Source organism: Kogia breviceps, chromosome 10 (genome assembly GCF_026419965.1).
Source record: "Kogia breviceps isolate mKogBre1 chromosome 10, mKogBre1 haplotype 1, whole genome shotgun sequence".
NCBI classification, from domain to species: domain Eukaryota; kingdom Metazoa; phylum Chordata; class Mammalia; order Artiodactyla; family Physeteridae; genus Kogia; species Kogia breviceps.
In genome coordinates this window covers 38,334,762-38,358,797 of record NC_081319.1, presented here as the reverse complement: position 1 = coordinate 38,358,797, position 24,036 = coordinate 38,334,762, and the positions used below count along the sequence as shown (strand labels likewise).

Sequence of the window (24,036 nt, the reverse complement as noted above, 5' to 3'; positions counted from 1 at the left end):
TTGGTGCCACTCAAGTGTAGCGTGGGAGCCACAGCACCGCAGAGGGTGAGGCCCCTAATTCTTGGCCACCTCTTGGTCACATGTATTATGTGCCATGTTGCACCTTTCTGAGGGGGACTCTTGGCCAGAGGTCCTTTTGGGGGTAGTGGAAGGTCAGGACTGTGCAGGTTGTGGTCACTAGGTGAGGTCTCAGCTAGACTCCAAGGAACGACACCTGCACTGGGCACAGCCCATTCCCACCTCTGCCTCAAGGCCCACCTCACGGTGCATCTGTGCACATGCTCTGCAGAGCCGGGCCAGCAGCGAGGCCCTCTGTCAGCACATGCATGCAGACACCCGAACATGCCAACACGTACACACTCTCTCTACCTCTGGCCTTTGTACTTTGCTGTGCTTTCTGCCTTGGACCCTCTTCCTTACTCTCCTCTGCCTGGCTGTGTCTCCAGTAACCCTCCCCTCCCCCCAAAGTCCCCTAGGCCTGGTCAATATCCACGGGCCTACCACCCCGGCTCCACATATTATGGCATGGGTCACATCACTGTCACTTTGAGCAAACTGTATTCCTCAAGGGAGGCGCCCTGCAGGTACACTGTCCTTGTACCTAGTAACCTAGGATGGCACTTGTACACAGCAGGTGCTTGGCACTCAGTAAACAAAGGCTGAAGGAAGCAAAGGACACCTGAGGCACTGGTATCCCATGACATGATGAGCCAAGGTCGACCTCGGGGGCCCCTGCCCAGGGTCACCATGGTGCTGGGGGCTGGTCCAGCCTTCAGGTGTGGGCTTAGAGAAGACAGCTGAGGGATCCATGAGGGGCCTGAGGGCCTTCTCAGCACCCCAGAGCCCCCCACCCTGGAGCTGGGTCCAAGGCACTGTGCTCTCCCCACCAGCACCCCCATGACTCACTTCTTCTGCCACAGCAGAGGCACTGTTCGCCGTGTATTTTAAGCCACAGAAAATGGGCTGAGAGAGGTGACTGGCTGCTCCCAGGACTGCCTGTATAGCGAAGGGGCCATGCTTGCAGATATACAGCGACCACCTCAGAACTCAGGCGATGAGCCCTGCCCCCTGCCTTTGTCACCTTCCCATCTTCTCTCCCCGCCAGTGGAAACAGTTGTGCACAGGCTGCACCTTCCTGGCTCCCTTCCCAGCCCACAACCCTTATCTCAGCAGATTCAGCCTGAGTCACTTCTGCTCCCACTCATTGTTAGGCCAGGGCTTAGTGCCTTCCTTCTTCCCTCTCTCCAGCTTTGGAAGTTCCGGGCATCCCCTACCCCAACCTTCCAAGGCTCAGCTCAAATGCCACCTCCTCCAGGCTGTCTTCTTAGACTTGCCCCTCCCATGTCAGCTGTTCTGCACACTGACCTCGTAGCTTGTTGTCTGTCTCCTCGAAGTCTAAGATCCTGGAGGGCCACTGGCTCACTCTGCCTTAGATGCACACTACCTCCCCCAGTCCTTGTACACAAGGATTTCAGAACAAAGGGCCAGATGCTATTAAAACTCAATTAAATTTCTCACTTCTCTGATCCTGAATTAGACTGGCTTGTCCCTGTGGCACCTGCAGGCCCTTTACTCTGCTTCCTAGAATCTGCCCCCCATTGCCAGCTAGGACTCCCATGGAGGCGGGCAGAAGCAGAGGATCCTCCCTCAGTGCAGGCCTCTGGGGAGTGGAGTCCAGTGAATCACCCTTGGTCCCAGGGTTCATTTTCTCCATTTGGCCAAACCCACCCCCCACGCCCTAGATTCCCCCTCCTGTGGTGGGCAGGGTATAGGAGTATTAAAAAGGGAACTCACTGCAGTGATTCCCAGCCTGCATCTGTAGCCCTCTCCAACCCAGCCACCCTCACCAGCTGTTCCCCAGGGTCCTCCAGTCGAGGTCCTGCCCTTAGGCCCTTGCTTGTGCTCTGTCCACTGCCTGGAAGACCCTCACCTTTTCCCTTCCCAACCCTGGGCTTCTTCCTCTTTGCCCCAGCCAGCATAGTTCTACTTTCTCCCAATCCCTGGGAGCTCTGGGATGGGTGGGCACACAAGCTCAGGAGCCAGGGGAGCAGGGGGAATCGTGACCTTGTCTCGGCCAGGCAGTGGCTGGGCTGGCATCGTCTCTGAGCCTCTGTTTCCTCATCTGTAAAATAAGAATTCTGCCCCACAGTGAGTGGAGAAAGGCACCCACGCCTAGGGTCAGGCTGGGAGCAGAGGAGAAGGTTTGCTTGATGACTGAGTGAGCAAGTGAATGACAGGGAGACTAACTGCTGCTCCAAGGGGATGCACCTGGCATCATGAGCAGGGCCATTGGGCAGGAGAGGCTCAGACACACCCCCCTTGGGGTGAGACTGGGGCCTGGGGTGTCTCAGCCATGCATCTCACAGGTGGTGGGCGCTGTCAGTCAGGGTAAGCAAGATGCCTGATGTGGCTGCAGTCAGCCTTTCCCCATGACTTTCAGTCATGGGGGAGAATTGAGCCACAGGGTGGGTGTAAGGCTGATCCACCAGGCTCTGTGGGCCTCAGGAACATCGCACTCCAGGCCCCTAGACCCTTCGTTTGGCTAGTGGATGTGAGGAATGACCACAGCTCTTCTGAACCCTCCTGAGGCCCCTGCACCTTGGAGGAGGAGCCAGGAGAGGGGCCTGCTCCACAGAGGCAATCCTGGGACCGGGGAAGTCCAGCCCCAAACCCACAGCTCAGCCCTTCCTGACCCCCACTAGCTCGGGCAGGTGGGCAAAGAGGAGGGAATGACATATCTTCCCTGAGGATCCTCGGCCACTCTCTAGCCATGCCCCTCCTGCATTGTCTTCCTCTTTGTCTTCCAGGGAGGCCAGCTCCCTGTCCTGCCAGCTCAGCCGAGGGGACTTTGAGGGGTCTCTGGGTTCTCAGCCACCTGGTAGGGATGCAGGAAGGGGAGGCCGTCCCACATGCACATCCACCAGCTGCTGGGGGTAGCATCTTTACTCAAAGCTCATGATGAGCCTCAGGACCCTGGGGTGTATGGCAAGTGGACCCAGGCAGGCAGGCTCCTCCAAGGGGCTCCCTCTGACCCCGATTCCTGAGTGGTCGCTCTCAGGCAGGGGTGCCCAAGGGCTCCCACACAATCAGCACTCAGTGGATGCCCATTCACTAATTCAATGCTCCCCCATCCCTGGGGGCCCCAGCTGGCTCCTCTGGGTGGCAGTGGCACCTTGCCAGGATGCGGAGATGCTGTTTGGGTGAGGGGAGAATAATCAGCCGTAAACGCTGCAATCAGGGAGAAAAGGCTGCTCAGGCCCTCCGCGCCCACGCGCGCGCCTAATTGGCTCCACGTGTCTGCAGCTCCTTTCAAGAGCAGGAAAGTGGAAGGGTCAAGATCTCTTAATGTTCGTAATGGAGAGGGGGCAGAAGCCACTGCCAGCCCCACATAAACACCTTTTAATTGCCCAGAGAAGGGTGGGTGGAGGCAGCCAATGCTACAGAATTCCCTGCCTGTCTGTCCACCATTAGTGTGCCGTTTAGAGCTTCCCTGGTCTGGAGTCAGACCCCAGAGGCTGACCTCCAGCCAGAGCCTGGAACCACAGCCCTGGCATCTGTTCTACAAATGTTCATGAGGCTCCTACTCTGGGCCAGGCCTTGGCAGCAGGTGATACCCCTGGCCATGTCTTCCCAGGGCCGATCTACTTGTTCAACCCCCATCAACAAATGCATCTATGGACTCAGCTTTGAACTTGCCTCCAGCTGCCCCCAATGCTGAACTTTTCCAGCAAATCCTTGATGCCTCCTCCATGCAGCCCCAAGCTTGCTATTACTCCCTTGAACTGAAGGGATTTTCCTCCTGCTGAGGCTGCTCTATTCTGTCTGTACCTCTCTGAGGTCCCCAATGTCCCCCTGCTTATGGGGCTTCTATTTAATATGGCTGCATCTCTCTGTCCCATTAGACCGGTGGTTCTCAACCAAAGGGCACTGTGCCCCCAGGGGACATCTGGCAACATTTGGAGACTTTTTTGGTTCTTATAACTGGGGGAGTGGTGTACTACTGGCATCTAGCAGGTAGAGGGCAAAGATGCTGCTTAACATCCTACAGTGCATAGGGCAGCCCCCCACAACAAAGAATTATCCTGCTTAAAATGTCAATAGTTCCAACACTGAGAAATCCTGCATTAGGCGAAGCCTGAGAAAGGAAGCAGCGAGTAAGTGGGAGCTAGGCAGAGCGTTCTCCCTCCTGACTGGGGTGGGGTGGAGGGCCCTGTCCCACAGCCCTGGCCCCTTGGCTCTCTCCCTCGCTCATTCCTCCTGCTCCTCTGAACACCCAGCCCAGAGCCAGGTTCCTGAAAGGACCCAGCCACTGCCAACAATGCACCAATTTAATTGGGTTAAGTGGCCATTAGTGGCAAAAGCAGGGTGGCTGTGTGCAGAAGGGTTTTTAATTTTACTCTTTAAATGATGCTTGCTCCCCAGAGAGGCCACTGATGGTGGGAACGCTGCCCACTGGAGCCCCCAGAACCAGAGCCACAGACATACCTCCCCCTGTCCCATCCATCTGGGCAACATGAGGGTGGGCTGAGAGGGCTGCTCAGTGTCTTGTCTCCACTGCCCAAGGAAGACGCTGCAGGGGCAAAAGGACTTGCCCAAGGTCACTAGGTCATCCCAGAGCAAGCCCCTGCCAGAAGGGACCCATCTTCTCTTCCTTTGGCCCTGTCTCCCTGTGGATAGCAAGTGCCATGTGGCCACTAGCGATAGCACAGAGGAGGGCAGTGTCGAGGGGCAGTTTCTGGGGTTTGGAGCCCAAGTGTCTGGATCTATAGTCTGGTTTTGCTGTGAGACCTGGGGCCAGTGGTGTAACCTCGCTGCTGCTGTTGACTCAAATGTAAAATGGGGATGAGAGTTGTGTTGTAGGGAGGATTTGCAGAGTTCTGAAGTACTCTGGTTCATCTTAGGCTGCACACTTGGTAGGCACTCAGAAAGAGGCCAGTAATCGTGGGAAGGAATTATTTCTGCCATTTTAGGGGAAACGTCCTGAGCTCTGAATCGACACTGAATCATCTGTGGAGCACTGAAAAATATTGAAGCCCAGCCCCACACCTACAGAATCTGCTATACATGGTCTGGGGTGGGGCCTGGGCATCACGATTTAAAAGTCCTGCAGGTGACTCCAATGTGCCAACAGGGTTAAAAACACTGCATGGACGTAGAGAATGGACTTGAGGACACAGTGGGGGAAAGGGGAAGCTGGGACGAAGTGAGAGAGTAGCATTGACATATATACACTACCAAATGTAAAATGGACGGCTAGTGGGAAGCTGCTGCATAGCACAGGGAAATGAGCTCAATGCTTTCTGACGACCTGGAGAGGTGAGGCTCAAGAGGGAGGGGATATGTGGATATATGCATACATATAGCTGATTCACAACATTGTAAAGCGATTATACTCCAATAAAGATATATAAAAAACAAAACAAAACAAAAACACTGCATGAAGGCAAAGGTGCAAAGGCATGGCATCTGGAAGGGTCTTGGCCCCTGGGACAGTGAGAAGTAGCTGAGGTGGAACATGAGAAACATGGGCATGGTGCAGAGGGCAGAGCTCAGGGGACAAGGTCTCTAGGTCCTGGATTTCAGCCAGGACTCTTCACTGCCTCTGGCTTATTTGAGGTTGGAGGTGAAAGGGTGTCCCTGAGTTCAGGCTTCTAGCTGCCACACTGATGTCCCTTAAGGACCTGCTCTGGCCTGGCTGCTCTGGCCCTGGGCTTCCCATTCTCCAGGAACCAAGCCCACTGAGCCACACTGCCCTTGGCCTTGTCCCTGAGAGCAGGCTGGAATGCCCCACACTGGGGTCACTCCTCACCTCCTCCTCCTATGGCCTCTCCCCTGAGCCACACAGCAGGGGTGCCAGGAATGGTGCTGAAGGTGGCACTACCTTCAGAGACACTGTTTTCACTGTGGCCTTTATAAATGATGACTCCTGGAGCTGTGAAACCAGAAGTACTGGGCAGGGACAGTCTCCTGTCCCCATTTTACAGAGGGAGAAACTAAGGCCTGGGACGGTATGCGACTGAGAGCTCCATGAAGATAGGAACAGGGCCTGTCCTTTCCCACTGCATCCCCAGCACCAGCCTGGCACACAGTAGGCCTTTAGTGAATGTTGAAGAGTGGATGGAGGAAGGAATACAACCAAGAGATGACTTTTCTGAGAAAGGGGCTCTGAGAGAGGCCCCGGCTAGGAGGACAGGAGAGTCCTGATTGGAGCCCTGCCTCCAATGTGCTGCAAGAACTTAGGCACCTCCTGGGACTTCCCTGGTGGCGCAGTGGTTAAGAATCCGCCTGCCTATGCAGAGGACATTGGTTTGAGCCCTGGTCTGGGAAGATCCCACGTGCCGCGGAGCAACTAAGCCCGTGAGCCACAACTACTGAGCCTGAGCTCTAGAGCCTGTGAGCCACAACTACTGAACCCACGTGCCACAACTGCTGAAGCCCACGTGCCTAGAGCCCGTGCTCCGCAACAAGAGAAGCCACTGCAATGAGAAGCCCGCGCACCACAAACAAGAGTAGCTCCCGCTCGCCGCAACTAGAGAAAGCCTGCGCACAGCAACGAAGACCCAATGCAGCCAAAAATAAAAAAAAAAAAAAGAACTTAGGCACCTCCCTACCCCTCCTGGGACTCAAGACCCTAACAGAGCAGGCCTGGCTCAGAGGACCCATCTGCCTGGATAGCAGAAGTTTCTAGAAGGTTCCCTCCATGTCTCCTAAGCTGATACCCCAGCAGGTTTCCTGGACTTGGGGATGATGGTTGCCTGTGTTGCAAAGTCCCTGACCTGGCCTGCTCTGCCTGATTCTTGGCCTGGAAAAACACTCTGTACAGCTTGGAGAAACCTGTTACAAACATCTGATTGTCCCTGATAAGATGAGACAATGAACTTCTGTCCTGCGCTGCTCAGTTCCCTCCTTGCAAGCCCCACATTAAAATTCCAGACCAGAGCAAGGGGATTTAAGTTGGATTACTGGATGGGGTCCAGGGAGAGAGGGACACTGGAGTGTGGAGGGGTCCAGAGCCCCAACATTCCTCCCTCCATATGTACTCAGGCTGCAAACAAATGTGGGAAAGGAGAAAAGAGCCAGAACTTGATTAAAAGCAAATTTAAAACATAATTAAGACCAAAGCTCATCTTGAACAATTAGGACCAAGGCAGGAAAAGGACAGTCCTCTCCTTCGCCTGGGGATATGGACAGGAGCATCTTTGGGGCCTGGAGCTGGAGGCGCTGCAGTAGGGAAAGTTCATTGGCCAGGAAAGTGCTAGGCTCCACGCACACCTCTGGACTAATGTGGGCAGTCAAGGGCCTGGCTTAGGGTCAGAGTGACCTGGGGTAAAATCCTGGCTCTGCCATATCCTGGCCTAATGCATGGCATGTCTGAGTCTCAGTGTCTCTCTCAGGGGGCTGCTGTGAGAATGACGTGTGACAGACTCAGCACATGCTGAGTACCTAATCAGTGAGTGCCTTTTCCTATCATTCCTCCCTTGAGAACCAACTGTGTACCAGGCCACGGGTGCCTGGGCTGCAGACTCAGTGGGAAGGAGGGAGACATCTACACTGCCTCACCAGGCAGAGCCTGCCGTGTGGGGTACAGGGAGAGAGTTTGGATCGGGGCCCCGGGCTTTGGGTTTCCCCACCCTCAAGCTGTCAGGGTTGCCTGTTCCTTGAGGAGTGGGGAAAGGAGCTTGGGGAACGACTCCAGCCCTGTGAAGCTCAGAGGGGCTGGGCAGGGGCTGGGCCCTGGGCTCCACATGGAGAGGGCAGCTCAGGCATCTGTCATTGCCACCACTCAGCACCCCCTGGCAAGGCAACTCGTCCTGAAGCTGGGGTGGGAGGCAGGCCTAAAGGCATGAAGGGTGCCCCTTCCCAAATCTATCAGATGGTTTTGACCCAAGTTCAGGGCTGGTGGCCTGTACTTTGTGCCCTGGGCTGGGGGGTGCAGCAAAGCAAGGAAGTAGTGGGCAAACAGGGGGTCTGGAATGAAGCAGGGAGAGAGAGACTAAGAGACAGAGAATGAGAGACAGGAGGGGAGTGTCCAGGTGGTGCCCGGTTCTAGGAAAGGCAAGGAGGTGGGACATGGCGTGCTGGCTGCATGAGGCAAGCAGATGGTTCCTACAACCAGGGAGACACTGTTGGACCCCCACAGGGATGGCTGGCCCAGCTGAAGGCTTGGCTCTGCCTCCTCTCCATGACAGTTCACTCCCCCAACTGTCCCTACCTGTGACTAGGAGATCCCCAAGGTCAGGTTGGGTCCAGCTCTGGGTCCTCCGGCTCCACACTGGGTGGGAGGCCCTCAGGGCCCACCTCCTCTGGTCCCAGGAAGCCAGCCTTTCCCTAGTCCATGATCCCAGTTCACACAGGGGCAGGCAGTGGATCTCAGGGGGAGAGTAGGGCCCAGTTCCTGGAGAAGGGGGTCACAGTTCCCTCCCTGGGCCTGGATGGGGTGGGGGTTTGGCTGCTCTGACTTGACCCTGCCAGGCCTCTGGCCCGAGCCTCGGCATGGCATGTGAGGCCCTGCTCATTAAAAAAAAAAAAAGCTTTACTGAGATACTGTAATATTCACCCACATAAAGTATACAATTCAGTGTTTTTTTTTTAGTGTATTCAGAGTTGTGCAACCATCACCACAATCTAATTTTAGAATATCTTCATCACCCCCAAAAGAAATCCTGTACCCGTTAGCAGTCACTCCCTATCCCCTCCCTTCCAGCCCTAGGCAACTACTAATGTACTTTCCGTTTCTATGGATTTGCCTATTGTGGACATTTCACAGAAATGGGATCACACAATAGGTGGTCTTTTGTGAGGAGCTTCTTTCCCTTAGTGTAATGTTTTCACGTTCATCCATGTTGTCATGTGTATCAGTACTTCATTCCTTTTAATTGGACTCATCTCTTTGACACAGGCTTGGGCAATGGCACTTATGCCTCTGATCTGAGGGAAGCTTGAACCCCCCTCCCCTCCTTACTGTACAACCTGCCCAGGGCACCTTGAATCTCCAGAAGCCCCTTCCCACCTGCTCTCCCTGGGGTGGGATGAGTACCGGGGTCTGTGGGCTTCATAGACCCAGTCAGGGTGGACCAGGAGCTCACAGGCACACTCAGTATAGATGGGCAGACTAAGGCCCAGAGGGAGATGGAGAAATCGTGGGCAGAATTGGAGCTCCAGATCCCAGCATCGTGTGGCCTTAGCCTTCTCTGCAAGGCATTCAGGGCCCTCCACACTCCCTCCGCCTCAGCCTGCAGCCCACCTTCCCAACAGAAGGGAGAGGTGTGGCCTGCCATCATACCCACACAGGGCCCCCGAGGCCCCAGGTCACCACTTACGCAGCCTACCCCAGATGAAACTATCCTGCTCCTGCCACAGCTGCCACAGTCCATGTGGCATATTCTGCCAGTGATGGCCCAGCCTGAATTCAGAGGGCCAGGAGGGCTGTGTGTTCATGGTGGCTGGGGACATTGCCCTCACAGTGCAAGCGACTCTGCCTGGTCTTCTCTCAACCTAAACAACCGCACCTACCTTCAGGGCCTGCACCTTCCTGTCCAGCAGGCTCTCAATGTCCCCCGCCACCTTCTCCACCAACTTCTGAGGCTCATTCTCCTGCACCTCAAACAGATTCCTGTTGTCTTTGTAGATCTGGAAAGAAGCAGAAGCCTGGGGTGAGGCCAGGGTGGTCCCACATTCCCATGTCATGGTGCCCGTATACCTTCTCTGCATAGCTCACCACAGAACAGTCCTCACCCCCACCTCAACCCTGGCTTTGGCCACTGAGAGAGAACAGCGAGGTGTAGGGTTAGGCCCACTGCTCTGCTAGACTTGGAAGAAGTGCAAGGCCACGAGCTCCACAACTTGAACTGGCTGTGTGTGTTTGGTGGGACAAGGTTGTTGCCACCTTCTCTGGGACTCAGGGTTCCTCCTCCAGGGGCCATAAGCAGCACCACCCTGACCAGCTCAGGGTGGCTAAGAGCAGCAGAGTGGGGAGGGTGGGCTGTACGGGAGGCAGGGTGTCGGTGGGAGATGGAGCCAACAGACACACATTGTATACCACATACCAACAAGAAGATGCTCTCACACCCACGTGTGTACATAAACCCACACGCTCACACATGCATCACATGCGCAGCCACCTCTCCACACAGGCTCAGGAATCCATGCCCCCTTTTGCTGGTGCTCCCTCAGGGCATTTGTGGAAACTACTGCGGGAGCTCTGGATGCCCCTAGGGGCTCCTCTGTCATTCTGGGCACAGAATATGGGGGCAGGGACCAGGGAGGAAGAGGCATATGGGGGGAATGAATCTGCCCCCTCCGTCTTCCTTGGGGGGGTGGGGTCAGCCTGTGCGCACATGCACTTGGGGGTGTAAATCTGACAGTCTGCACCTGCATGTGTGAATGTGTGTGTTATGGCTCAATGCACATCCATCTGTGTGCACAAGCCTGAGTGTTGGGGTGGGTGGGGTTAGGGCCACTAGATAAAGCCTGGGGGCTGTATGGGAATTGTAGAAGCAGGTTTCTGGGGGCGTCTTTGTTCATGGCTGGGGTCTTGGGTGTGTGCATGTGCGTGTGCGCACGTGCATGCGTGTATGCATATGTGTGTGTATGCATTGCACACCCTTGCATGTGCTTCTGAGCCTGAATGAGTCCATCCAGGTTACCCCAGGAAGTCCGTGCTGCAAGCTGGCTCCTTCACCAGAGGTCACAGGCTGGTCGCCACAACTGAGCTGCTGCCACCAGACTGCCATCAGGCTGTGAAGAAGTGGAGGGATGTGGAGAGACACAAAGAGGAGGTGATGAGGAGGAGATAAGGAGGTGGGAGAGGCCGCTGATGAGAGACAGACAGGCAGGGGAGATAAGGTCGGTAGAGTGACAGCCAGATGAGGGGAGATAAAGGCCTCTGGCATCTGACAGGGGGAGGAGGTGGGGGACCAGGTGCCTCCAGAGCCCTTGCTCTGCTGCCCACCCAGCGCCTGGCAGTCCAAGGGTTAAAGCACCGCTCAAAGCTGGCTCAGGCAATCTCCGCCCCCCACCGCCCCCCATCCCTCCCGGCTTCTCTTTTCTTTTTGTCCTTCTCTTGGAACAAAATAATTTGTGGTGAAGTCGCTCCTTCCCACAGAGAAGCAGCGATTACAGGGCGAGTCGCAGGCTTGGCTACACGGCCAGGGAGGATGGAGGCCCCAAGTGGGCACCAGGCCAGGCTGTTCCCTGGGCCCCCCAGGGCCTGCCTCAGGACAGAGGCCCCCGGATGGAAGACAGCGATGGAGGCTGAGGCCAAGGAGGGGTCAGACCCTGGGGATCACTGAGAAATGCAGGGAGCCTGGTGTCTGGTGCCCACAGTTGGGGAAACCGAGGCTCAGAAATAGGAGAGGACAGGTCAAGGCCACACAACTGTGAGTGGAAAAACCAGTCACCCATTCTCCCTGACACCTTCTTCCCAGGTTTCAAGACATTAAAAATACACGCTTTCCCAATCTTGGACCATTGCCCCTGGGTGTGATGAGGCCTCATCTCAGCCACACTGGCTGAAACCTCGGCTGAGCACACTGCGGACCACTGGCGTCACCAGGGGGCGCAGCCACCTGGCTTCTCAGGGCAGGGGATAAAGTTTCCATAACTGACTCCCCTGTCAAGGTCACTTCCAGGTGCCCCAATCAGGGCTGTCCATAGTGGTGGCAGCCCTAGTATCGGAGGCTGGATCATGCAGCCTCCTGACAACCCTCCTTATGGAACCTGGGGGTCCTTCCCCTCTGGGTCCAGGATGCCCATTGCAACCTGGCATGGTGACTGAACCAGGGCTCAGGGGCTGCAGAAGGAGTGGGTTTCCAGGTGGCAGGGTCACACCCGAGGACGCTGACAGTTGATGCAAGGGCTTGGAAGCAGGGACCCTGCTAAGAAATACCCCATCTCTGAACCTCAGTGTCCTATCTATTAAATGAGAGAATGGTGGTCCTCCCCTCACAGGCGGACCAAGGACCAAAAGATTCATGCCATGAGGAGCCTATACTATTGTCACGACTGCTATTGTTTAGGATCACCAGAATTCTGCAGAAGGAATCACAGTCCTCTCCCTGCCTCCACTCTCTCCTGGCTAGATCTGCACACTTAGGATCCAAAGTCATCAGCTCCCATTCCTGGGCTGGCAGCCTTGGTCTCCCTGGGTCTGTCCCCCTCCAGCCCCACCCAGGGCCTCCTTGGACAGCACCCCCTCCATCAGCTACCCTGTCTTTGTCCTCAGCACCTTCGCCTCGGCCCTGGTGGTGATAACAGGGGAGCCTAGACACAGGGACACCATGGATAGTGTACAGCCATGGCCAGCTCCCTTCCATCTCTCCCCAGGCACCAGGCCCGTGTGCAGTGGACCCTCAGCCAATGCATATGCCCAATTCCATGTTCAGGAGCAGAGCTCTGGAGCCAGTGTGACCTAGGTCTGACTCCACCACTTTTGCCTGCAGGTGTGCTGTCCCTTGGAACCTGGGGCTGCGTCTGCCATGCTTTCTTCCTGGGTCTACCCAAAGACCCACCATGACATCCTTCTGCTGGGCCCTGGTGCCAGCATTCGAGGCCTCTCCAGCTCACTGACCTGGCACTTGCATGCAGGCCTCTGGGTCCCTAGCCCATGGTGATTCCCACTGCTTCACTTTTGCTTACGCTGTGCCTACTTCCCCTCCTCCTTTCCCCGCTTATCTAAATCCTCCCTAGAGTGAGGGTAGGGAAATGGGCTTGAAGGAGTTTCTGGTGAGATGAGGGCAGAATTCCAGAACTGCAGAGGATGGTTGAGCTACTAGCCAAGCCTGTCCCCCAATCACAAATGAGTCCTTGAGATGCAACAGCCCTCGATCCTTCCATGCCAGGTGCCTCACCCCTCTCAACATTCCCCCCAACCTGCTCCAGTTGTCCCTGTCCTCTGGGGTGGGGCCCTGAGCTGCACCCTGTGTCCCAGAGATCCAAATGACACAGCCCAGCAGATGGTCCCACCCTGGGGGATAGGTCATCTCTCCACTGATGTGGTCCGGGGAGGTGCTTTCTACCTGCAGGTCCAGGAGGAAGCCCAGGAGAGCCCAGGGCAGCTCCAGGGCATAGCCAGGGCTGGCTCCCCTCAATCCCAGCCTCTAGCCTTGGTCCCTGGGGTCAGCTCGGAAGCAACAGGAAGGCCAGGGTGCACCGGGGGCAGGACCTCAACAACCACAGCAGGACTGCATGCCCGCTGGTGTCCTCGGCCCAGAGAGGCAATTGGAAAAACCCAATGGCCCCCACAGCAGCACAGCCTGCGTGGCCCCCGGCTCTGCACAGGCAGCTGGACCAAGGAGAGAAACAGGGGCCAGCAGGTCTACAGGTTGTGACAGCTCCATGCCAGCCATGAGAGAGACAGGGAATGGTAGTGGCACAGGGCAGCAGACTAGGGGACAGGCTGGCTGGAGCCAGGTGGACACGTGGGGGAGGCCAGGAGACACAGCGACAGAGGGGCTGAGGAACAGGAACAGGGAGAGCAGCAGCAGCTGAGGCCCCGAGGGATAATTCAGGAGGCTGTTTGCAGCTCCTCGTTCCCAGGAGTTACTGGCTCTCCCATCCTGTACCGTATACCTATGGCCAGCACTCACCCGGGCATCCTCCTCCCCTTGAAGGCACCCCCTACCAGTTATCAAGACCTGTCCTTCCATGTCTCTCATCTCCCCCCCACCCACTTCCTGCAACGTTCCCCTCCCCTCCCCCACCCCCCTGCAGTGTTGGCCCCCGACCCCAACCCTCTCTCAGCTCTAGTAATTCTTTTGTTAGGCAGCATGTCTGGCCAACCTGCCTTTTGGCCTCAGAATTTCCAGGGTCTGTGGGGGCCAAGGCCTCGTCAGGGGCCCCAGGCCCTCTGCCTAGCCTCCTGCTTCCATAGGTGTCCCTACATAAGGGGGAGGTGAGCATGGAGGACACATGGAGGAACAGTTACCTTGGACAGGAAGCTTGGATGCTTGCAGGGGCAGATGGAGCCAGCCTCATCCTCACAGCTCCAAACAGTCCTGACTGTGAGGGGAATAAGGTCTGAGGCACCTGAACATAGAGACAGCCACCAGAGGAGACAAAAGGCCCCAGAATCAGTGACCTGGACAGGCCCTCATCAGACTGTTGAGGCATTTTGCTAAGTCCCAGAAGGTCAGCAGCAGTGGGACCTGGACCTAAGCCAGCACCTAACCTGCCCAGGTTAGAAGGTGGGAGAAATGGAGACGAAAAGGAGGGCGAGGACGGCAAGGGAGAGGAGGGGAAAGGAGGGAAGAGGGACTGTGGAGGCTGCAGATACAGCCCTGTTTGCCAAGTGATGGCTCTAGCCACCTAACGGCAGGTGCTTCACAAGCGTGACCTCGCTGATGTACAACCACGGAGGAAGGACCATTCTGATCACACCCGTTTAGCAGATGGGACACTGAGGGCCAGAAAGAATACGTTACACGGCAGAGCTCAGGTAAGAATAGTCTGTCTTATCCAAAGTGTTTGCTTTCGGTCACACTCTGTGCAGTTCTGTTCCCTGCATCTACCCCCAAACTTGAAGGTGAGGCACAGGGTATCAGCTTGGAATGTGGGGGGCCTGAAAGGGGCCTGGGGGACCCAGAGTGATGCTGAAAGCCTGAGGCCCGTGGAAGGCAGGAAGGCCATTCTGGAGGGGAGGAGGGGGAGGACCAGCAGAACCAGCCTCATCAACTAACCAACCACCCAACACTGGGAGTAAAAACAGGCACGCGTGCGAGGCTCCTCTCTGCAGCGAAGGTGAATGGGCCCTAATCTCTGGAAAATTAAATCAGAAAGAAAATGGAACGAGAAAGATTTGATGCAGGCTGGGCCCTGATGCTGCCTGTCTCCTCAAAGGCCCAAGCTCAGCTGGGGGTTCATCTGGCTGCTTCAGCATCCTGTCCCCTTCCCCTGCCCAGGGTGCTGAGCAGGGCACAGGAAAGGTAGGGGGAGCTGAACCCCATGATATGACCTTCCCGGGGGATTTGCTCTTCTCCAGCCCCCTTTAGCCATGTCTCAGTGTCTGGTCCCTGGTATTGAAAGGAGCAGCTGGTAGGAGTTTTAACTGCCCAGCCCTCATGTCAACAAGTCCCTAGAGATGGTGGGCTGGCCTCCCTAGGCCGGCCTGCATGGGCAAGCATTGGAGCGGCCACAGGATCTGGAGTTGGAGACAAGGGCCAGTTGCTATAAGGGGTACACTTGTGCCAGGGATCAGGGGAGCCTTAAGTGGGAGGATAGGGGGCTCATGGTGGCCCAGAGATCCTGAGCTGGGCCAAGAGGGAGGTGGAGGGATGGAGGGACTGGTAGTGACAAACTCAGGGACCCCAGTCAGTCAGGGCAATGTTGGCCCCTGCCCTCCCGCCAGGCTGCTGCCCCTGTCTCCTGCCTTCATGGGGAAAATCAAGGGTATTAACATAGCTGCTAATAATCACCCTTGAAGACCATAGGGTGGATGGAGTAGCCAGGTACCTGCAGACCCTCCCACTGAGAGCAGTCAGGTCAGATCCAGGACAGGCTGCACATCCTGGATGCTCCCCACACCCAATCAACCTTGAGCCCCACAACCCAGTTCCTTTGGGGCTGCTCACAGCAGGTGCACGAAAACCCTGACCCAGCTGCTCCAGGGATACACCAGGCCCTGGACTGTGTGTGTAGCAGAAAGTTCCCTGGGGCAGGGGTTGTGGCCCTTCTCTGGCCCACCTGGTGTGGGGCTTGCAGTAGGACAAGGGCAAGGGGCCCCAAGAGCCCTCAGAGCACACAGTCGGCGCACAGGCAGTGGGTTATGGCCCACTCGGCTGCATGCTTCATCAGCTGCTGACCATCACCAGCTGCCACGTTAGGGTCCCACGTGGCCATGCCACCCTGCCACCATCCTGTGGTGGGTTGGCTCCACAGTTAGCTATATGTGGTGTCACGTCACAAGCAGGGTTTGTACATTGTGATGCTGGTTGTCACGTTATTAATAACTAACCTTCATACTGAATAGGGATTTTCTAGAATGAACACTCTGTTTAGAGAGGGTCACAGATGCCTACCCAGGCCATTGCAGTGTGGCTCATGATGGGCTGTGATGGAGGACACAAAGGCAGTGTTGACCTGGTTTTCAGGAGCAGATGAGGATGTGGCCCTCCTGGGTTGGTGGCCCATAAATGGCCCCATTTCTTCCCCACCCCCACCCCATGTCCTTACATCCCCACTGGGGCACTCATGTTCATGCCACAGGATCTTGGGGTCTCTTGAGGCAGTAGAGATGGACCAGACCTTGTCCCTGCCCTCCTGGGACTCACCACCAGAGGGGACAGGTGTCCATTCAGACTGCTAATGGCAGAGGGGTGGCAGTGGGGAGAGGTGTACAGAAGACACGTGGGAGTGAGACTGGCCTGCTTGGGGAGTGCGGGGGCTGGGGGTGTAAAGGAAAAGACTGAGATGGCTTTTCAGGGGAGAGGCCATCTAAGCAGAGTTTGAAAGGCTGGGCAGGAGTCTGCCAGACATGGGGGTGACTGGGGGATAAGAGACTCTAGGCAGGAGTAATGGCAGGTGCCCTTGGGCTGGGAGGAGGGAATGGACTGCTCAGTGGCAGGAGCACAGGGGCTTGTGGGGGGGCAGAAGGGAAGCTGGGGGGACAGGTTCTGACAGGAAGGGAGGTAGATACCCAGGTGGCGGGGGGTGGAGTAGGGGGGGTCCTCAGGGATGGAGGGGGTGTAGCCTAGATCACAAGGTGAGAAGGCCCTGGTGGCTCCATGGCCACTTGGCTCCTAAGAGAAAGCTGCTAGGAGTTTTCACCAGCAGATTCCCTTTGAAAAACTCACAGGGGCACAAAGCCCCCACCGCCACCCCCAGCAACGCCTCCCTGTTTTTAAAGTTAAAGTTTAGTTGACTGTCATCCATTACCGCAATTAGTACATTATGTCTAATTATGCAATTAGTGTAAAAAGTGCACTTGCTGCTGAGAATGGGAAATTACGCTGCCTCGTTACACTGTAAAATCCATGTCATAAAAAGGCTCAGTCTCTTTGTTTTTCAGAAGACACACAACCCAGTACAAAACAATAAACCAAATCCTCCCAGTTGAGCTAGGGCCAGTCTGTGCCAACCTCTCTGCACTTGCCCCCATGCAGACCCCCCACCTCTGCAAGGCCCTGTCCCACGCTGGCCCTGGGGCAAGGCAATGACCCACCACAAGGGAGCGCTGATGCGTGGCCCACTCCTAGGCGTGGTCAGTGTTTGCTCCTCTGAAACAGATGTGAATTTCTAAACTGACTTTAAAACCGTGGCAATCCTGATTATCCACCTGTTATTCCAGACCTGATTGGAACGTGGCCTCTAGTATTAAGGCTTGTATATATTAGGTGAGAGTGTCCTGGCCTCTACCCAGCTCGGAGAGTGCGAGGCAAGGTTCCTGAGGGCAGTACGCTGAGGTTCCTGATGGTGCCTGTGGGGAGAGAGGCATATTCCAGCTCAGAGGAAACTGGAGGAACTTTCTCACACTTGAGGCTCTCAAACTCTAAGAGCATAGTCTGGATAGATAGTGAGCTCCCCATCACAGGAAATATGCAAACCCACCTGTCAGAGATGCTGAGAAGGGTTTCACCCATGGTCACCCTGCACAGTAGCTGGACTCTAGGCTGCCAGCATTAAATAACAGCATTCCCATGGCTGTGTGCCTACATGAAGCTTGCAGTCTGTGACTCTATCTTCTCCAGGTTCTGGCTTCCTTGGTGGTCAAGGGGCTATTTGGGGACAGGTGGGAGGGGAGAAAGGTATCTGACAGGGCTGTCCACCTCCCACAGGGGTGACAATGCCAGATGGCCAAGTCCATGGGAGCTGGGGACGGGGCACACTCTTGTGTACTTCAAAAGCAAATGCTTCACGGTCAGGTCTCCATCACCCACCACCCAGCTCCAAGGTCAGAAGCTAAAGCTTGAGCATGGGCTGCTTAGTGCCTACCGAAGAAGCCCCCTCTCTGAGCCCCTTCCTTCAAGTTCCCAACACTCCTTGAATCCAAGGTGCTTGACCCAGGCCTGGTGGTGGGGTGGTGCCGTGTCACGAAGACTCCTTCCCAGCCGAAAGTCTGCCCTGACCTCATGGGGAAGGTGCATGCAGCTCCTGCAGCTGCCACTGCCAAGCTCAGACAAGGCGTTCCCAGAGCAGAGAAACTGAGATGTGGAGCCCCCAGCATCCCGGGGCCCATGGGGCACTAGGAGCCCTGCAACAGCTCCCGCCTGCAATGTGTGCACCATCAGTTCTGGGTGGACTGAGGTGTCGGTGCTGTGTACACCCCAGTGGGAAGCACTTTCTGAGAGGGCAGCCAGATTTGGGGAAGGGACAAGGGCCTGGACCCCACTAGAGGGATACCTGTTGCCTACACTCAACAGTGTCCCTGGACGGTCCCGGCCTTCACGCCTTTGTCTACTCAGATAATCCTGGACAGCAGGGGAACTGTGTCATGGCCTGGCCAGGTGGACCTGCCATGGAGACTCTCGGGGCCCCCTGTCCTCTTGATTTGGTCCAGGATAGCATCAGGATTGCGGACGGGGTGAGCCCAAAGTGAATCAAACTACAGGCGAGATCCAGGGGCCCCGCTTGCTTCCCCTCCCTGATCTGGGAGCCGCCGGCTGTTGAGGCAGCTGGGAGGGAAGCTGTGCCCAGCATGCCAGCTGGCACGGGGGAGTGTGAGTAAACATACCCGCACTTTCCCAACTCGCAGAAGTCGCCGGGTGTCGCCGGCTGGTGTGGGCGCCCATGTTTACGGGAAACAGATTGTTTGTGCCTGCGTCTGGGCCCCCTCGCCGCCCACCCTGGCTCGGCTCCCTCCTGCTGCCTCCCCACCCAGTGGCCCTGCCTTTCTTCCCCCAGGACTCCTCAGCCTCTCAACGGCAGAAGGATGAGGATGGTGATGACAGGCACCCCCAGGCCCATGTGGTCAGACAGGGCTTAGCGCATAACCCACTGAATCATCATAACAACCCTAAAAGGCAGGTACAATTACTGCCCTCACTTTACAGCTGAAGAAAGCAAGGCTCTGGCAGGTGGGAAAAATGGCTGGAGACTGTAGGCAGTGAGTGCAGGAGCCCGTGACACTGGGCTCCTCAGGCCCCTGTCATCAGTTCCAGGCTCCAGGGTCCCTCAGTCCCACCCCCACCTCCCCACAGACAAGCCCAGTCTGCCCTTTACCTGGGTCACTACCTTGAGCAGCCCTGGCCCAGAGTGGTCTTAGACACAGACCCTGCCCTCTCCCTGACACAACAGCCCCAGGAGAGAGTCCAGGGCTTGGGCACTGGCCTGCCATCTGGCCTCTTTGACCCCTTCACCTCTGAGTCTCTTGTCTTTGGCTCTGTAAGGCCTGGTCTCTCCACTCCCAGGAGCAAGAGTACTGGCAGGGTGGGGTGAGGGCTCTGGGAGCCAGGGTGGACAGAGGCTCCAGCAGACCCCTGGTGGGCCAAGGAGGGCTCCTACTTATTTCACAGATCCAGTTGTTATCAAGATCTCATCTAAGATGACTGTCCTTCAGCCCAGAGCTGGCAGAAATTTACACCCACAAACACCCTCATGATACGGATTTGAGGCTGGGCCTGAGGCACAGTTCCGAAGGCCAGGGAGCAAAGGACAAAGTCGGCTTCCTCTGCCCGCATCACCTCCATTCCACTCCTCCTAGCACTGATAGCCCAGGGTGGGCAACCCTCTTCAGGGACTGGGGCAGGGATCTCAGGGACTCCACAGTGGCCAGAAACCAACCTTTCCTCAAGAGTCCCCAGGGAGGTTTCCTGGGTGGGGGGGGCCTCATCAGATTTTTCTTCATCCATCTCCCTCCCTTAGTTGTGACAAGGGCACCAGGAGGGTGCCCTTCTTATCTCACAGATGAGGAAACTGAAATACCAGGAAGGTCAAAATCTGTCCAAAGGGGAGACCCTCCCACCCCTGAGTCCCCTGCACTCACAGTTGAGAACTGGCTAAAAAGCCGTGGGTCTGAATCCCTGCCCTGCTCTTTACCAGCCATGTGGCATGGCCCGAGGTTTTACCCTCAGTGCCCACACAGCCCTGAGCTTCCTCAGTCAGGCTTTGTGGGGTGCTCCTCAAAGATGAAAGGTCAGATGCAAGGTGCTGCTGGCTTCTCATGGGGCCTCCTTCCAGGGCTGCTCCCGAGGCCTTGAGAGCTTTCCCTGCCCCACACTGTCCTGCAGGGCCTGACTTTCCAGGTGTCATAGGCTGGAAGTCTGCCCTATGCTGCTGAGATTTGCTGCTGAAGATGTCGCCAAATAATGACAGCGCCAATCACAACAAGAAGTCCTTGGGTTGGCTGCTCTCATGAAAACACCGGATCTTGGCATGTCAGGTACACAGGATAAAGGCAGAGATGGAGGTAAGCCTGGGAGTGGCTGCAGCCTCCCATGGTATCAAGGGCCCCTTTTGGGGCAGGGTCATCCCAGGGCCCTACCCCCTACCCACGTGCTCACTATAGTTCCAGGTACACGTGCCTGACCTTGCACAGCAGCTCACGCATCAACCTCACCACATTCATACCCAGTGCCCAGGAAGTCGCCTGCAGATCCTGTCCATGCTTCACACTTAGGGTCTCAGAAAAAGCACCCCAGCCCAGACGGACCTATCCACTGTCACTGGATGCCCAGCAGCCCCAGGCCTGGGTGAGCCTCTGTGGGTTTCCATCTGCACCTCAGAAGGTGGTCTGCAGCCATCTGAAATGTTTTAAGCAGTGAGATTTTTCTGGCCCCAGATGGTTGTGGCTACTTGAAGGTTGTGGCCCTAAATCTTCCTGTTGGACGTTGCACTGGAGAAGCTCCTAACAGCATGGAGGGCTCAGGGGCTTGCTGGGGGAAAGGGTATGGCCTGACTGACTGTGGCCTCTGGATCAGCATTCCCAGGCGGGCTGGGCTCCCTCTGGTCACAGTGCCCGAGTGTCAGGTGCTGACAGGCAGTGGGAACTAGAACCTCGCTGGTGGCGAGTGTCCAAGCGAGTGTACGAGGGGGCACACCCGCACCTGGGCTATCTTGCTCACTTCCTCTGTCGGCATCTCCCAGGTTTATCTTAGTCCTTCTGCTAGTTTTTCTTTTATATTTCTCTTACTTCCAATTTATAGGCTTTTCTTGAATTTTGTGTAACCTTGTGAAGTGCCCTTGAATCTTCTGCAGAATGAGTTGGAGGCATAAATAAACAAACAAACAGGATGAAGACACTGAGGCCCTGCACATGCTGAAGATACACTGGGGAAACATTAGGGACATGCATGCACTGAGGACACACACACATGCTGGGGACACATGCCCAGAGGGAACCCACTCTCTCCCATCATTCACAGGCTCTCCTGAGCCCTCATAGGAGAGGTGGAAAACTCCAGGGCAGTGACCACACAGGGTTTCCTAGAGCTGGTAGGCTAGTGATCCCCACACCCACTCCCAGCTGGGGCTCCTGGGCAGGCCCTCGTCCCTCTCTGCACCTCAGTGTCCCCTCACCTCACTGTGGGGAGAGAGGGACAATCTTTGGCATCCCCAGCTCCAGGTTTGCTCTCCATGAATGCAAGAACCTCAGCAGCCAACATTTATCTTCACCGTGACCATGCTCAATGTTTGCCATGCAAATGAACTGTGCAAACAGGACCCAGTGCTTGGCCACGCCAGTGAACACTGAGAGGGTCCTTGGTCTGAACAGCCACGAACTTCAAAGTCAGTGTGCTGTGCTCAGGGGAGGCAGAAATACTGCGCCTGGGCTCACACTCCAGGTGGGCCACCTCCTCACTGCCCAGCTTTGGGGGTTGCTTGATGGGGTGATGACTGCCACAGGAATAGCTGCCAACACCAATGGGGCCCAAGTGAGCTTCCATGCTAGACGTACACAGTGTCAAACCCTTATCGTCCCCAGCCATCGTCCCCATTTCACAGACGAGGCAACTGAGGCAGACATTAATTGGTGGAGCTGGGATTCGGTGACACAGACTAACCACATACTTTAACACAGACCTTGTTCCAGACCTCTGTGCCCACCTCTCAGAAGCTTATCTCCATTCCATGGGATCCTGTGACCTTCTTCAGCCCCAATGCTGCCCCAGGCCCCCTCCTCTGGGAAGCGGCTCTGATTGCCCCCTTAGTAATGTCTGTGGGGCCACGTGCCCCCAGGGCTATGAAAGTCAGTGGGGGTCAGCTGAGTCTGGTGTTTGCAAACCTCATCCTGCCTTGAATGTCCCTGAAGAGCTCATCTCTCAAAGACATCAGCCCAGGCTGATGGGTATCCTGTACCCATCAGGATACAGATGGGTAAACTGAGGCCCAAGAGGGAGGGGTAAGCAGCAGGGCAGGGCCAGGAAGTTCCAGGCTCCAGCCACTGGCACTTCTCCTGTGCTCGGGAGGTCAGGGAAGACTTTCCAGAAGGGGGCTGTGAATGGATGGACCGAGAGAGTGCCTACCTGGCAGGGGAACAACAGCAAAGGTGATCGGCCAGGCACAAGGGCCTGTGAAGAAAGCTGCCGGGGGTGGGGAGGTCCAGTGGCAGGGCAGAGGCAGCTCCGGCCCCCACCCCTCACCAGGGCCTTGGGGGACAGTCTGCTGGCGTGGACTCTGAGAACCCGTGGAGTCACCTGGTGGGCTGGCAGCAGAAGGCCTGGGTCCCTCCACATGGAATGATCTTGTCCCCTCTGCCCCCCACTTTCCCCAGGCCTAGGCACCTCAGGTCTTAGCAGCAAAGATGCTCTGGGCTCCCACGTCCTCTGCTCAGCAACCTCCAGCAGGAGGGAGTGATGCCTGAGCTTCCAGCTCTGTCGAGGGCTCCCTGAGCAAGAAGGCAGTGAGGGCAACAATGCCAGGAGGACAAGAGCAGAACAAACTGCCCCAATTATGTAAGGTGGCCCTACTTCCTCCTTAGCAGGGAGAGAACTGGAAAACTATGTTCCTCCTACACCACTCCTACCTATGCCACTGCACCTGCTGGGAGACCCCTCACAGGGGGCCTACTGAGAGGTTCCCCCCAAGTAGGATCTCTGAGCCCAAGTCATCTGAGGTTCTGGGGAAGGATCTTGGGGACAGACTCCAGTTGGCCCTCTTCCTGTGGCCTGCAGGGTAAGATCAGGGCAAGAGGCTTGTTCAATCAGGATCGGCCCTGTTCAATCATTGTTCCTTGAAGGTGTCTGAGCGTACCCTAGCCCCTCTGGTTTTCTTGCCTGTACACTAGGGTAGGCAGCCTCCCCACCTGCTTGCCCAGAACTCCACGCCCCAGGCCTCTCCCCTGCCCCAGACACCATGGAGCCTTGGGGAACTCTGAGCCTCTCTAGAATGCAGCTATGGTCCCTGCCCTACCACATCCCCACTGGAACATGGCTCAGCTCTGCTCTTTCCGGTGCCTCGTAGGGGTCCAAGCAGGAAGGCCCCTCCTTCAGACCCTGAACCAGGCTAAGATGCCAGACCAGCCAGTTCCTCATGGCTACAGGACTGCCCCTGCCATATGCACAGTCTAGCCTCCAACCTGACCCCAGGGCCTGGACCCCTCTGAGTCGCTGTCTCTTCCCCACATCCTAGGGCCTCTGGGGAGCACTAGAGATGCCTCAGGCCAAGGCCCCAAGGTGGTGTCCTGCCTCTTGGCCCCTGCCTGGCACAGGCATTCCCAGCATAGGCCCCTTTGCCAGCTGGGCCTGGGTATACTCTGCCCTGGAGGGCTGGCCTGCTAAACTGGCTGGGAACCCCCTCCTATATGGTCCCATGCTTTGCTGGGCTGCCAACACGCTGTGAAGACCCGGCTATCAGGCTCTTTGAGTTTATAGAGCTAGCAGTTTAGGGCTGCTAAACTGCAAATTTATTTCCTGCCATAAATCCAGGTGATGCCAGTGTATGTGCCTGAGTGTGGGTCCATATGTGTATGTTGGGAGGCATCACGTGTAGTTTACGGTGGGGTGTGTATACACAAGTGTTCACCAGCCTGCACGTGGGAAGGATGATAGTGTTGCTGTGTGTGTGCAATGCATGCACAAACACGTGTCCTGGTGTGTGTCCAGGCACACGTGCGTGTGGGTGGAAAGCTCGCTGTGAGTGAGGTGGGATGCATCCTTCCCTGAGTGC

General features: G+C 56.4%; 1 protein-coding gene across 9 annotated transcripts in view; it reads right to left on the bottom strand.

Annotated features, from left to right (window-relative positions):
* CACNA2D2 (calcium voltage-gated channel auxiliary subunit alpha2delta 2) overlaps positions 1 to 24,036 on the bottom strand; it is a 143,284-nt gene that overhangs the window by 63,767 nt on the left and 55,481 nt on the right. For all 9 annotated transcript variants that reach the window (XM_067044106.1, XM_067044108.1, XM_067044107.1 and 6 more), the window contains exon 3: positions 9,514 to 9,630. In XM_067044106.1, coding sequence (XP_066900207.1) covers positions 9,514 to 9,630 — 117 coding nt within the window. The remainder of the gene's footprint in view (positions 1 to 9,513; positions 9,631 to 24,036) is intronic.